This window comes from Seriola lalandi, unplaced genomic scaffold (assembly GCF_002814215.2).
Source record: "Seriola lalandi dorsalis isolate HSWRI2012SDOR001 ecotype SW California unplaced genomic scaffold, Sedor1 jcf7180002054985, whole genome shotgun sequence".
In the NCBI taxonomy this organism is placed as follows: Eukaryota; Metazoa; Chordata; class Actinopteri; order Carangiformes; family Carangidae; genus Seriola; species Seriola lalandi.
The window spans coordinates 53,484-69,487 of NW_019525534.1; the positions used below are offsets into that span (position 1 = coordinate 53,484).

The 16,004-nt window shown below is 41.1% G+C and overlaps 1 protein-coding gene and 1 gene segment (V, D, J or C); one reads left to right on the forward strand and one right to left on the reverse strand.

The window, feature by feature from the left end:
- The window catches only part of LOC111647357 (cell adhesion molecule CEACAM5-like), an 11,878-nt gene extending 279 nt beyond the window's left edge, over positions 1-11,599 (reverse strand). Inside the window, exons 1-7 of the mRNA XM_023396956.2 lie at positions 11,464-11,599; positions 10,817-11,146; positions 7,559-7,722; positions 7,280-7,406; positions 4,119-4,397; positions 1,263-1,541; positions 900-1,154 (exon numbers count right to left, since the gene is read on the reverse strand). Coding sequence (XP_023252724.1) covers positions 900-1,154; positions 1,263-1,541; positions 4,119-4,397; positions 7,280-7,406; positions 7,559-7,722; positions 10,817-11,146; positions 11,464-11,512 — 1,483 coding nt within the window. The 5' untranslated portion in view covers positions 11,513-11,599. The remainder of the gene's footprint in view (positions 1-899; positions 1,155-1,262; positions 1,542-4,118; positions 4,398-7,279; positions 7,407-7,558; positions 7,723-10,816; positions 11,147-11,463) is intronic.
- The window catches only part of LOC147817224 (Ig kappa-b4 chain C region-like), a 57,076-nt gene that overhangs the window by 20,755 nt on the left and 20,317 nt on the right, over positions 1-16,004 (forward strand).

Genomic DNA, 16,004 nt, shown 5'->3' on the forward strand with positions numbered 1-16,004 from the left:
GAGGGTGGGGGGTGGGGGGAGAGACAGAAATGTATTTGAACAGGACCCTGTGAACACCGTGTGCAATGTTTGAGGGCGGTTTCACTGAGCTCAGAACAGAAACCACACAGAGGAAATGAAACATGACTCAATCTGATTGAAGGGATCAGTTTGGTGAGTAATTCTGTGGAAATGATCTCCAATGCTGATTCTTGGCATACCCACATGATAATCTATATGAGGCATCACTATAAAGATTCAAGAGAAACAAACCAGCATGATATAGTCACACTGCTGCTATTCGCTGGTGTGAAAACTGAAACTGAATATTGCAGTTAAAAAAGCAGAAACCTTACCAAATGTTTTCTGCCTGGCACATTTATTTCACAGAGACCCCGTTGCCTTAACCAACAGGGTTCATCCTGTTTATGACGGCCCTTGTAGGACATCTCAGACTCAGTGTTAGGCTCAGCTGTGCTTTTTTTGTCGAGCGAACTAGGGTGAACAGGTGATGATCATCAGGGTTAGCCTACAAAAATACGTCATCCCTGCAGCACTTTATTCAGGATTGTAATATGCTAACATTAGCAAAAACCTTGAGTACAGAGCCTGATGGGAATCATGACATTTAGTTTCCTGTGTTTGGCACCAGATACTTTTGTACCATGGCAGGTACCATAATGTGATAAACAAATGACAACTAGCGCAGGACACTGCAGCTGAGTCATGAACTGGTCAAGTCTCTTTTAACTGGTGAGATGACGTAAGACAAACAAGTATTTCTGTCATCTGTGGGCAGAGCATTTAAGTCTACTGCTGTAAATCAGCATGCAGCTGCAGCCCAGTGGTTCCTTTCTAAAGACTAGATCTGCACTGATGTTGAACTGCAGTTGATACAGGTGACGGTGTGTGTATCTCACCTTTGACAGACAGGTTGAAGGTGTGCGTGGTGGTCTTGCCGGTGACAGCGTTTAGCGCCTCACACATGTACGTTCCAGTGTTTTTGTAAACGGCTTTCTCAATGGTGTACAGCGCCGTTTTCACGCCGGTCACTGTGCCGTTAAACTTCCAGCTGAAGTTGGCGGGTGGGATGGACATCGCGGAGCAGGTGAGCTTCACATGGTCGTTCACCTCTACGGCCCCTTCACCCTTCACCACCGCTTGTTCAGGACCGTCTGGACACAGAGTGGAAATAAAAGAGGGTTCATTATCTATAAACTGTCAAGAAAAACAAATCCACCTCCATAAATGCCTTCAGGTCTTGTAGCAATACAAACACTCACAGTTGACCACCATCTTGTAGGAGGCTGTGTCAGTGCTGACGGGGTTGACGAGCTGACACGTGTACTCTCCGTTGTCCTCTTTCTGCAGCAGGCTGATCATCATTGAGCTCATGTCTTCAGAGAACACCAGGTGGGAGCTGGCAGTCAGAGGTTTGCCATCTTTCAGCCAGGTCCTGGTCTTCACGGTGCCGGCCTTCGCATGGCAGCTGATGTTTGCTGTGCTGTTGCCGGCGATGAGGGTCGCAGTTGGACCGGTGATGGTGGTACCTGAGATGGGCTCTGTACACAGTATGGGAACGAGAGATGTTATTTTCATATTCAAAGTCAAAGGCCGACATTAAAGGAGTAATCCAGTGATTAAATACTGCACCATAAAGTTGGGAGATTCATAAGAAATAGTTTAAAGGTCCCATATTTTACACTTCTCCTGTGTTTCATTTGAAGTGTTGATCCATAAGAAGATATATTTGTGGTTTTAAGAACCAAAAACCATCTCAATGTAGTTTTACATCTCCTCTCTCAGACCTCTCTGGGGCTCTAGTAACAACAGGTCGGTGAGAAAACAGTCATCCAATCAGAAGAGAGGCTCAGTCTCCTCTCTGGTTTCACAGTATTAATGTAGAACCTAGACCTGCTTTATAAGACATGAACAACAGAATTTACAGTAGTCGAGCCTCAAAACAACTGGATCCTACATTTCCCATAATGACAATTATTAGTGGGTAGAACATCTCAGCTGCTTAACTACTTTGTTTCAGCAACACCAGTTAGTTTCATGATGTTGTATTTCTAACTACAGTTCATATGGTGCAGGTCAGTGGACTAAACACATACTGTATGAGTCTGAATGCACTGTAGCTCACACCCATCTCCTGCTGTGATGTCGGTCATGTTACACTTTAAAGTTCACTGCCTTTTCCTTTTTCATAATCATAATAATTAACTTTATTTATATGATACCTTTCATACAGGGGGTGTAGTTCAAAGTGCTTCACAACAAAGTATAACTTCTCCTCCCCCTCCCCCTCTCTTATCATTCAGAAAGAAAACAGAAACTCTTCGGGGCAAAATGTAAGACCATCTTCCAACCCAGCAGGTTTCTCTCTCTCTCTTTCTCTCTCTCTCTCTCCACAAACACACACACACAGACACACAGGGTTTCTTGGTGACTTACTTTAACCTTAAAACATGTCTTCACCTTAACATTTGAGGATTTACGTCATAGGGACTTGCTTTTTGTCCTCATAAACAGACTTGGGTCCCCATAACATGAGTAATCCCTGGACCACACGCACACACACACACACACACACACACACACACACACACACACACACACACACACACAGACATGTACATGTTCAAGTTGGTCTGCCGCCAACTTGAAAACAAGGTCCACCAAAAACAAGAAGCGAAAATTCCTTGGCAGTAATTACAGACAGCACAGTTTCACACCGTCTCAGCAGCTCCCAGGTAAAATCTGATGCATGCGCCGTGGGTCGCTGCTGCTGTATGTAGTGGACCTGTCACCAGCAGATTCTATGACTAATGTGAGTCCATTTATCAGTCTCGTGCCTCGGAGGTATGTCACCGAGAAATGAGAAGGTTTCAGTCTGCTTTGTTTCAGTGGGTTTCAGTCAACTTCTGCCTCTCTCTGAACGACAAAACTGTGTTGTTTTATTCAGCCGAGCTGTTAAAATCTAATGTCCCTAAAAAATCTCCAATTCATGTTGCTTTTATAAATAATTTTCTATAGATTGCAGCCATAGAAACTGCTCATAGTCATTATCAGCTAAAATAATTTTCATGTCAGTTTTCTAGTCAGTCATCTTGAATTTTTTTTGTTCGTTTGCTTCATCTCCTGCAGATTTAACTCTTTATGACCCAGTGTTCACACTGATGCTAAAACATTCTTTTCTGTTGTGGCCATTTTCAGATATAACTGAGGTATCATACTGTGCAGCACTGTGAAACCTTAAAAATATGGGGTCTCCAGGGGGAAGGATTAGCCTCCCCACCAAGGTCTTGAAATATTATATATAAAATTATGCTGAAGCTTTTGGTAAGTTAATTGGCTGGTGATTGTTATTTGTACACAGCAGCTACCAGCTGGCTAACCAAGGTTAGAGATAGGCAGTGGGCAAGTGAGAAAGACCGTGAAGAGACAGAGACAGTGGCCTCTGGTTATGACCTTGAAAATTCTCTGTGTGGTATTTTGGTGTCCAGCGAACCGTGCACAGATTGGAAGTGAGGAACAAACATTGAATCATAAAGTGTATTGTTGGTATTTTGGAGTCAAATGTGTCCTTGGGCTGAGATCAGAGATCTGATTCTGGCGCAACGTCACTCTGCTGCTACTTTAATCAACAAGAGCGAACAAATTAATGCTTAAAATGTTAATAAATGATCAAATTCATACACTTTCATATCAGTATTAGAGCTTTTTAAAGCAGGAATGTCTGTAAATCAGTCTGCATTCAATCTATAAATGAATACAAGTGATTGTTCCAGTGTCTGTCGCCCATAGCTGCTTTAAGCTCCTTCAGTTCATTAACTTCCTGTAGTCTCTGATAGGAAAAGTGCCAAGCTTGGCAACGTTACACACGGCCGGCCGGTGTGTGTACCTTCATTAAATCACATGCAAATGACATCAGGCTGCGACTGAACAAACCAAACACACACACCTCTACACACATCAGGCTGCTTATTTATGACTAAAAATTTAACTTTTGACCCGATGATGGCGTCAGATGAAAAGTCAGTTGATCAGTTCATCCTGAGGAGAGTGTGAATCTGAACCAGCTCAAGGCCATTCAACCATATAAACACATTTATGGAGCTGCCACAAACACTCACCCATCACAGCGAAGGAAACAGCAGGAGAGGAGACGGCGCGCTCGGTCTTGGCGTTTATAGCCGTGCATGTGTATCCTTCCGTCTGCTTCCCTAACCCCTGTTCCTCGATCTGTTTCAGAGTGAGGACGGAACCCGACGCATCCATCGGCTGCTGGTTGTGGAACCAGGTGAAGGTGGCGGGTGGGCTGGAGCTCGCTGAACAGGACAGGCTGAAGTTGGCGCCGGATTGGATGAACTCGGGAGGACTCGGAGGACTGATGGTGATTGTATCTGGTCCGTCTGTGGAGCAACAACAAGTGGAGAGGGGTGATAACTCAATACAAACAGTTAATCCTCACAGCCAAGACATTGGCTGGTTTCTGCCTTTACTACGCTACAGCTTCTCAGTGGAAGCGTCCAACAAGTTTATTTGGACCTGATCCCAGTTCAGTTCTTTTAGTCCAATCTGATCCTTGTATTTACCTAAAAGCTGATTAAATCTGTATCGGACACATTCAAAATACCAAACCTGACACACCTTAATTTTCATGAGCTTCTTTTGATCCAAACACTGAAGGTCCTGATTCAAAATTAGTTGATGCGAAACACTGTACAACCAGAGTGGAGCTTCTTCCCTCACAAATGATCTTTGACCCTAACCCTAAAGTCAGAAGAGAAGGCAGCACTCCAGAGGACAACACAGCTGAGTGTGATTGTGTTCATGTTACTGACACACTTTAAAACACAGTAGAAGACAGTAAAGATAGGGCTGAATTTCAATTGGCTTTGTTTTTCCGATACTGATCCATTCAAAATATAACCAGAAGCTCCTTTCATACTGCTTTTTAAGTAATATCATTCCAAAGTTTCCATTGAAAGAGCACAGTGCAAAATATAAAAATACCGTCTATTTTTTGTGACGACAGGTAAATAGTCATTTCAAGCAAGAAAATAATCATATCAAACCAGTGCAATTATAAAAAATAATGTCAAACAATGGAGATTTGTATCCTCTTCGACATGCATTATTGTTTGATAAATGCACAGCTAACTGTGAATTATTGCTACTGATCAAATACTTGGAACATAGTCTCTATTGCAGCATTTTGTTTTCAAATTTGAAGACCGTCAATACAAGCCTGCAGGGTTTTTTTTATTTTTTATTTCTGTGTGGATATTTAAATTATTTAAGTTCCCTAAACATATATTTGGATATTTTACTGGAAAATAGTATTATCATATATATGTTATGAATGTTTTAAAACATGTTTTATGTATTTTTTTGTCCTTTTCTTGTGATTAAAGTCTTTTAAATTCATTTTTAAGATGCAACATGTTGTAAAAATACATTTCATTGCACATCCTCAGGTTGTAGTGTTCACTGGATTCAAACACGACTTAAATTTTCAGAGACAGCCTGACCAGATTAAACGCTCCTGAGCTGCCGGGGTAAGCTTTTGATTAATTAATAACAGAGTTAACCAGCGGTCGGTGTGGTTTCACTGCCTTTCAGGTTAGTCATGTTGAAGGAGTGGAAGCACAAGACACTATGTACACACTGTGGTTTTAGTCACAGTGCAAAGACTGAGAGGGAGCGCCCTGCAAACACACACCACAGTCACAGTGGATACAAGTGTTTCAGGAATCTGAGTCGCCATCGTAGTGGATCCAGAAATATTGTAAAAGGCCTTGAATCAGGACAGATGACCTGCTGAGGTGTGAAGCAGTGACAGTAGCTGACTCATGTCTTTGTTGTGAAAAGGGCGTGGAGTTCAGTCAGTGAAGTGCAGCATTTAAAGTAACGCAAGAGTTACACCTCAGATTAAACAAATCTGTGGGTAAACTTCTACCTGTCAAACCACCATGAGGGTGGATTTATTTAATAAAAGAACTATGTACCAATGTATCAGCCGATATGAGCTCATTGTAGATATGTCCGTATTAGTTTGTGTCTGCTGTAGGACAAAAATGTCAAACTACTCTCTGTAGGTTTGAGGTAATCCAGAGACAATGCCTCCGTTAAATAATTTGTCCACCTGAGAAAACGTATTTTTACACTCTACAACGTAACTCTCTAGTGTGTATCTAAGTCACGGTTCTTTAACAATCAAATATAATGGAGTTTTCACTTTAACAGTGAAGTGCTACAAACTGCAGTTCTTCTAATGCTGCCATGTTAAAATGTCCAACTTTACAGCAGAAGTAAACATGTTTACAGCCTGGTACAAAAAACTGTTTTGGTCTCTGTAGCTAATTTCCTTTTCCTCATGTCAACTTGTACCTGGGGTGAATTTTTATATAACTCACCTGTTAACATTTTATTAAGGTTTAATATTATGCAGAATTGAGGGCGTGGCCACTTAAAGTGACAGGTGGGTGAGTGTATGTTTGACACAAACCAGCATGCACAGAAGTCTGGGCTCCATACAGGCCCCACCTCTTTGCCCATATTTGGATTAGCTGGGAGTTAGGCAGAGTCAGGCACTGCCAAGATGGTGACAGTGGAACAGCTCGCTAATCACTTCTTACAAATAATGGTGATAAAAAATGTAAAGTGTGTCCAGAGGGTGGTGCGAGATGAAAGGTCATGAGGTCATTTAAATGTAAATGGTTCATCCTCTGGGGAGTAGGAATCTGTACCAGTATTTCTTATATCAATCTACAAAACTAGATTTTGACATTTCTTATGTGCAAATTAAGTTTTGGCACCTCTTAAAAAAAAAAAAGGTTAGACTTTCGCCAGAATCTGGGCAACAAACACTTGCAGCCTATGATACATATCAAAATTCACACCTATGGTTTGCTACAAATGCAAACAAATAAGCAGCTCCTTTAACTGTCCATTAAGAGTCCCACTGTGCTGTGGGAGTGAAATGATAAATCAGTTGAGTACTCTTTTAGAGAGATCCCAGAGATCACCTGTCAATAAAATAGTGTGGGCATAATGACACAAACTATGACATTACATAGTCACCACCCACAAGAGTTAACAAGTCATTTAATTAATTAGTGGCTGAGTATTTAGCAAAAAAAAAAAAGAAAAACAACGATATGGATATCTGGTAGCTGATGTTTCCTGGAGGCTATCACCGCTCATGCTCTTCTGTTTAGTTCAAACTTGTCACTTCCTGTGTGGGAGGAGTCACCAGGCAGAAAACTAGCAATGTGGGTGCAGTACTTACAGAAGACAGTGAGGTTGAAGGGTGCACTCTTCTCTTTCTCCAGGTTGTTAGCAGCTGAGCAGTAGATAGGGCCGACCAGATCTGACCTGAGTACACCTGTGATGGTCAGTGTGCTGGACAGTTCCTCCTGTGATACAAACCAAAGGAGGAACTACATCAGTTACTGCATACTTTACGTTAAAAGCACCCAGCAAAAGTTTTCTGGTAAACCTACACAGTTTATATTCAGTGAACAGCACACAGAGTTTTAAAAAATGAGATTTAAAAAAAAAAACTGACATTTTTAATTGTGAGCCGTTTGCCGTCGTCCATGATGGGGGCGGTGCCGTTAGTCCAGGTGAATGTGAGGAAGGAGCCTTTAGCGGAGCAGTTCAGGACCACGGTGCTGTTGTGTTCGATCGCCTCGGGCATGTTGGGCACGATGACTACTTCAGACACGGGCTCTGCACAGAGACACAGGGAGGTTGGTGGAAATGAGGAAAAGGTTGTAACAGTATAACAATACAATAGAATTGAATGTGGGAGAAAAAAAAACATGACTGAGACCAAAGGAGAGGAGATTGTTGCTCTTCCATAGGCATGAAGCTCAATGAATAAATGATGTAAAAAAATAGTATTGGAGGCTTTTTATTTATTGTTTTTTCTAATTTTCCCTTTATTTAAAAGTATATTTTGCTGTATACATTTTCAAAAGCACCAATTCCATCAGTAGAAGAACATGTCAAGAGTCGTTGGAGTAGGTTCCACTTTGCCGTTTTTTTTCTTTTTCTGGCTCACTGTTAAGCTACTGTCAGTGAAACTTATCACTTCCTGTACAGATGTTTCACATTAAAAGTAGAAGCAAGTTAAAAACAGTGTTTTTGTTTTGTGAGATTCTGTGCAGGTTCACGTGTTGTTGTTGTTGTTGTTGTTGTTGTTGTTGCTATTGTTGTTGTTTTTTGTTGTTACCCGGCCTTTGTTAGCAACAGGCCTCATGTTCTCATAGACAGTGTTAGATGACTGACGGGTTTCTCTCCTTAATGGTAATTAATTGTCAGGAAACTCAAAAGACAAAAGATGAACATCTGTGGGGTGAAAGCATCTGGTTCTTTGATAAAAAGTCAAAGATACAAGAAGCTTGCAGACATAAAAATTGAAGTAGAGAAGTCAAGCACGGCTCCCAAGATGCATTTCAGTAAGAAATGTCCAATGGTGAGTTTCCATTAAATGCGTTGCAAAAGATTACACTTTTAGAAAAACTGATTACACAATCTGCAGCTGCTGCCATCTCAATTTTGAATACATTCACTATATTTACTTCCTACCTGCAACAGTAGGCTCATGTGTGTTTTAGCACATGGATCCATTCACCAACCAAATTTAAAATAATCAAATCTCGTGGCCACACCATAGAACTATAGTAAGTCTAAATGACCCGGAAGACACTGAAAACCAGTTCTTATCTGAGAGCTTGCGGTATAAGAGAAAGATTAGCGACAAAATAAAGGTATTTTTCTGACACACAAAAACCTAAAATTTACAGTTGGTATTTAGCTTATTTTGTGAACTTTGCACTAGTGCAAAATTTTCCACCATTTTGTCGACATTTTGTCAGTAGCTGAGTAGAAAAAGAAAAAAATTAACAAAACAGCAAAACGAAATAGATCCACAAACACCAACTAAACTGCACAATTTTGAATACAAATGGCTGTCCAGGTGTTTTACACTGTATTTTTCCATTGAGATTAAAGCAAGTGAAGTTAGTGTTCATGATGAAATCTCATAACAAAGTGAATGGAGGCATGATTAATTGTGGGGGTGGAGGATATAACAACCTGCCTGACATTTTCTTCACACAATCCTAATTGTGCTCTGATATGAACATTTGAATGAGGAGAGTGAAGGCGGCAGATAAATTACAGCGACTAGACCTGCTGGACTCGTTCTCAATAATCCTGGAGCTCCGACTATAAATGAACAGTGTGTTTAATGATGATTAGGCAACAGTGTGTGTGTGTGTGTGTGTGTGTGGGAAGAATGTGAAGGAGTGGTAACCAGTTCTGACAGCTCACACAGTTGTTACGTTGTGGAAGTTTTCTAAGATCTGACTGTGAACCTGCAGGAACATCAAGGATCCACTCTGATGCAACAGGAACAAACAGACACGGAGACACTGGTGGTTTCGCTCTGAGTGTTCGCCAGACGTGCTTTTACTGGTCGATCCCTGAGTGGGAATGAATCCACTCCGCTGCCAACCATCCCTTGATAAATAAAGATTCAAACTGACATCATGTAGTTGACACAAGCCAGACTGGAGACGTTTACCTTGTCGAAGATGACTGTGGCTTTTTCAATAAACTGACGGTAGCACCGAGTCAACAAGCTGAGATATTTACTCCAGCAATTAGCCAGTTAATCAATGCACTTATTTTAAAAATCAATTATTTTTCTGACACAGTTCCAGCTTCTTAGATGATGCGCTGATGGGCATTTTTCACTGTTTTTCTCAAAACTCCCACCATTTTATAGATCGATCAATTATTACATTTGCACAAACAAATTGAAAGATCAATCAGTGATCGAAGGAATGATCAGTTGCAGCCCTGTAACACTGTAAAAAGCAGTTTCTATTACTCAGGTCACTCGGCATAAAGCATGCGTATTAGGGTATTAAAGAGAACACAAAACACCCCTTAACTGAACCTAAAGGCAAACACACACACTCTCCACCAGGAAAAAAAAAAAACAAGTCAAGAGCCACGCCCTCAGGCCGCTCAGTGTAACAGTGCTGCTGATGGCTGCTGTGTTTGCTGTTGAATAAGGTCGCAACCTCTCACACAGGGAACATCTGTTCATTGAAATGAAACCCTGGACGAATGGCTGTTGTTACTGGAGGAACGACTGTACAGTGATTTCACAACAGCAGCTCGGGAGTGTTAACAGGCTACATGGCAAACGGAGTAGCTAACAAGGGATTATAAATTCGACACCAGGAAAAGGAGCATCTCTCTTTCCTCCGCCAAGGAATATAGTCCTCGCTCTGTGAGGTTGCTAAGCGACGATGAATGCTCACTTAATATTGTTTTATGTGGCGCAGGGATATCTGCACTCCAAGGCACTAAACCGGTAACAGGTGTGGCTTTTGCGCCTCCGAGCTGCACCAAACCGCCTTAGAAATTGAACAATTTAGCAATTGTACATGTAATAGTTTCAGAGAGGCGTTATGAGAACAAAACAAGAATCAAAACAGCTTTTTTTTCTGGATTTCTAGGTGCCACTGATCAATTCGCCCCAAAAAAGCATCTTACTTTAACACGTTGACAACTTAAAAAGGGCCTAACCCTGTCTCAAAGGAAGCGTAGACGTTATCAAAACTGTCATTTTGATTCACAGACACGTTGTAAACACCAGAATCTAAAATTGAAACAACTTTATTAATAATTATGAGGCACTTTTGAACTCTGCACAGATGTAACACAAAACCACTCATTTGGGGGAGGGGGAGAATCCTGCAAAATCCTACACCTTTGCAGGTAGCATCACAGGTAAATGACTCACTCAGAACTCGGAGCTGAGTCTCTGCGGTCCTGGTGGTGCTGTCTTCTGCCAGTATGCTGATGCTATAATCCCCGCTGTCCTCCGACTTCAGTGACGTCATGGTCAAGTCGCCGGTGGTCGCGTCAATGGACACTCTTCCTTCATAAGGCTCTCCCACTTTGGTCCCTTTTGGACCCAAGGTGGCGACATTAATCTGTTCACTCCCATCGTTGTAATTCCAGGTTATAAAGACATACTGCGGCTTGTTAAGCAGGGTTTTCAAAGTCACATTTCTCCCCACAACTGCGTCCACCGGACCCTCCGGCAGAATGTCCTGCCCCACACAGCATCCTGAGGGACAGACAGGTGAAGGACAAGTTAGACCTCAGCTGGAGGGAGCTGGACAGATCAAGAACTTGGGGGAAACAATTTGATAAGAATGATACAGTATTATAAAAGTCATTTACTAGCCTCAATCCATTTCCTCTTTAAAGATAAACTTTTCTTTACTCTGTTATAATTATCATTTTATATCATTTCAGCAGGAATTCAAACAGGCTACACCCAGGGAGACACATTTTCCATGTACAAGCGACAGTAAAAAAAAATACAAATACAAATAAAAAATATATAAATCTCAGCTCGGTGCAATTAAGTGTGTTTCCTACCGATTAAAAGGAGCAGAAACAGAAGAGGCTTAAAGGTGAGCAGATCCATCCCGGGCGGTTCAAGTCTTCACAGCAGAGGCAGAGTAAGAAATGCGGCAGTAGTACCTGCTGCTTTTAGAGGGACACACCCAGACAAGGTGGACACAAACCCTCCCCTATCTGTCTGTCTGTCTCTCTCTCTCTCTCTCTCTCTCTCTCACATACACGCACACACGCACACACACACACACGCACACTCATCATGAATCATTTGTATCCATGTAGGTCATGGCGGAGTTTATATTTAACACAATCCGTCATTCATAAATTTAAACAAGTGTAAATGTAGGCTACATTACAGTAAATACATTGCAGAAAAAAAAAATCGAAATCTTAAAATCCCTTGTCTAATTTTCTCCTGTATTTTCTCTGAGAAAAACATCTTCCATAAACACATGGACGGATAATGAGACAATGGGCCCTTGCATGGGAACAGACCCCCTGCCCTCTTATAAAGAGCATAAAAGTTTTTTTTTGTGGAAATGTTTTTTGAACCCAGAATCCTCTGGTTTGTAGCTGTAGTTCAGTCAGACGCTGCTGCCACCTCGTGGACATCTGGGGAAGTCATCTAGCTAATTTTGTGAGTTTGAATTCAAGCGTTTGTAGAACATTAAACAATAAAACTCTTCATATGGGAAGAATTCAGACAGGACCTGTAAATAGGGGCCTCAGTGAATGAATAGGATCTCTGTGGCATTTATATGTAATACTGTCAATCAAATAATTCTAATTCTATATTCATATATCAACATTTTACATTCACACCATGTATCCATAAATTTGACAATAACAGATAAATGAAAACCTGAAATCTGCTTACCACATTTCACAGAGATAACTCAAATAATCCCCTGTTCAAAGATTCACTGTTGTCACGTGACTAATGTCTATCTCCATGACAACTGAGCAAACTCTATCCTCTTATGAATAACCAGAGATGTGGTTGAGACAACCTAGGAAAGCTAGTAAGAAGACATTAATTGAAGGTTATCTAGTCAAACTACTGTTTGCAAGATTAAAGGACTAGTGGTTTAATTGGTTTAATTCATAAGCAAATAGAAATATATAAAATATCAATTTGTGGTTTTCTGGGAGAAAGCGCCCCACACTTAAATCTGAATTCTGTCCAGTCTGCCGCTGGACAATCTTAAAGGTTCTGTGGATAAGTCCAAGGTGGAATTTCTTTCCCAGTCTGCCAGTGGAGCCAATACCGGTCTGACTTTACCAAGATGGAGAACCCTACGAGCTGCTAAAGGACTCCAGCTCGACTCAGAACTGGCTTTTCTTCTCCTCTTTATAAAACTTGAGGGTTTGTGGTCGACAAAGCATTTGTTTTGGTCTGAGATGATGGTGGTCTGGTCATCATCTAGTGGCAGTGAGGATGACATGCAAGAGAGAGTTACCTCCATGTTTCTGCCGTCTGAGTTCACCCGGGAGTTCGAACCAAACTTCCTGTTCTTCATCCTTGTGAAGAGGAGCAGCAGAAAACAAGCCGACTGCAGGACGATCAGAACCACACACACAACAAGAGATGCAAAGTAAACTGGGAGAGAGACACATGGGAGGAGTGGGGAACAAAGGTGGGGAGAGGGTGAGAGAGAGAGCTTGTTGTGAACGATTTACATATATATATATATATATATATATATATATCGTGCATCTATTTATCATCTATTTTCTTTCAAATGTGTTTTCTGAATTATTTTACATTTTTTTCTTTTTATTTCCTGTAATCATTTTTAACCAGTGTATTTGATACTTGTTAACTGTGCAAATCAATAAAATAAAATAGAAAAAAACAACTAAAATTAATCACAAAAAGATTAAACCTGAGAAACACCTTAAAGAAAACTTTGCTTGTTTAAATTTTGTTCATGTTCAGACACTAGTGTCAGAAAAGAGGGGTGTTGTTCCTGTCCAGGACAGCAGGGGGAGACAAAAGCAAAATCTTTTCTACAGCAAAGCAGTAACAAAGCAGTAGACAGTGGCAGGCTGCACTGTAACAGCAAACAAAATAAACCTCAGTTCACATTAGGACGATATTGAGGGATAATGCAAAGACAAATTACATAGTAAAGCATGCATAATATTCAGTGCCTGAAAATAGTGACCACAGAGAATCAAAATTAAATCTCAGATTGTACCGCCACTGCATACCCTGCTGCCACATGTGTTGAAGTGTTAAAGAGTGTTAAAGTGTCACTTCATTTGTCAGCAGAGAGGAAACTAACATGAAACACCTAAAACCCCACCTAAAATCAGATAATGTCATGTGCTGTCGGTCCCTAAGGGTCTGTGGAAGTGAATAATAATACTGATACCAGACAGACAGGAAGGCAGCGTCTACATAAATCTGATAAACACAACAGGAAAGCAGAAAAAAAAAAAAACATTATCGCTACACATTTTCTTTGTGTTGCTTTTTTTAAAGACTTTTATTTTCTTATTTGGAGTTTTGTTTTCTTGTTCTTTTCTTGTTTCTCCAGAAATTACTGCTACTAAAAAAACAACTTCACATGTTGGACATTGAACAATTATTATGTAGATTCTGTAATGAGTAAGAAGAATACCTGGATGAAAATACGTTTCTAAGACATCAAGCTCACAACTCACTCTCTGCAGCCTGGCAGCATCTATTCTTGTCTGCCGATTGTGTTATAAAACTATAATAAAAAACTCACCATATTACACTATATGCAAAATTTAAAAAGTGATGAACGCACTGGGACACACTGTGTTGTGAGTATTTGCAGTGCGTTTGTGTTTTTGGTTTTGATGTGAATATTTACAGCACTTGTTGTCAAATTGATGAAGATGTTTTCTGATGTTGTTGGTGTCCTTAAGTTGCAGTGCGTTGAGCTCCCACCGTAGGATTGTTTACATTCACCGTTGCTTCTTAGCAGCCTTCTTCTTCACGGCCTCTGCAAACGCATTGCTAAGCTTCCTTTTATGTTGCCACCACCAACTGTCAATAGGCGGAAGGGCATGGCACCAGTGGTAGGAAAGTGTATTGTGGTAAATGTGTGTCACCGTGCACATTTTTAAAATAGAAACAGAAGAGGGACCCACTCATACAAACCTCCCCAGGATGCCTTACAGAGTCAAATAAGCGGAAAGTGGAGATGTGGTTTCCGACCTGCGACAGATAGCGTGTGAGATAGAGTAGAAAGTGATGCTGTCAGAGGGACATCATGTATGTAAGATATCTCTCTCTCTCTCTGTCTACAGAGTACATCCTCCAGAGTGATCACAGTCGAACCAACACTTCCCTAAAACCATTTCAACACGAACTGAACACGAGAGCCTTCATGAAGGAGGATTTAGTTTCTGCTGGGTGTTTCTCATAAACTGACAACTGAGTGTTTACTTTAATATAAACGTTTAATCTGCAAAGTAGAGCCATGAATGTTATATGAATGTACTGCTTTAGCTTTAACTGTTATTTTATGCTAATACTTGTGTACTTTAACACAAGTAAAATTTGAATGCATGACTCTTCCATCATTGAGTGTACCGTGGGTGTGCAACAGTATTAAGGCTTTTTACAGTACATTTACACATGTAAGACAAACAGTAAAGTGAGGGGTGTTTTAGTCTTTTGAATGAGTGCGTGGTTAAATGTGGGAGTGGAGGGAAAGCAGCTGAAGGTTAGAAAGGAAGAAAAATGAAACTTCTAGGCCAACATACGCCTGGTTCCTCGGCCCGCGTCTGGCCCATATACTTCCGCATCTGGGCAGACTCCGGCTGTTGTTCTCCGGTATTGACTGACATCCGGAAGATTTTCTGTGTGTGTGCGCCAGAATTGGTCCAGATGTGGAAGTAGCATCTGACAATCACGCTGTACATGGGCGAGATTTGGGCCATGGAACCAAGTGCAGACTGAGCCAAAAGAAAACAAGCATGTGGCCCAGCAACGGGCCAGATTTGGTCATTTATCTTCTATATGATCTTTCTTGTCTTCTTACTCTCTGTTTATAGTAGAACTGGACAAAGTAACGCTTTTTGTCATCACTGAGGAAACAGCTATCTTGTTTCAATAAACTTTATTGGAATTATCATTTGACATCTGATGTTCAGTTTGAGCTCCATGTCCTGGCCGGTCGATTGATCTGTACAGTGTGTAAAAGGTGCAGGAAAATGTGGACTATTACATTACCAAGCAGCTGGTGACTTTCAGTCCAACGCCTAATAACAATAATAATTAAAAAAAAAACATCCATTGAAACGTGTCCTTCTGTTACCTCAGGCCACTCTTTGTTTGTAGGCCTGTGGGCGCTCTGTCATCATCCTCTTTTATACAGAGATCACGCTATATTGCTGTTAAGAACACCCCTCGTTGTTACCATGTCGCCTTTGCTTGTTTACACTGCACCAAACAAAGCCGCACAAGTGTGTGATTTTAGATCATATGACATTGTTCAGGAATCAGAGGCGTGACGTGTAACACAGCATCAATCCGGCTCTACCTCCACTGACAGTATAAAAGGCGCCCCCCCCCCCAA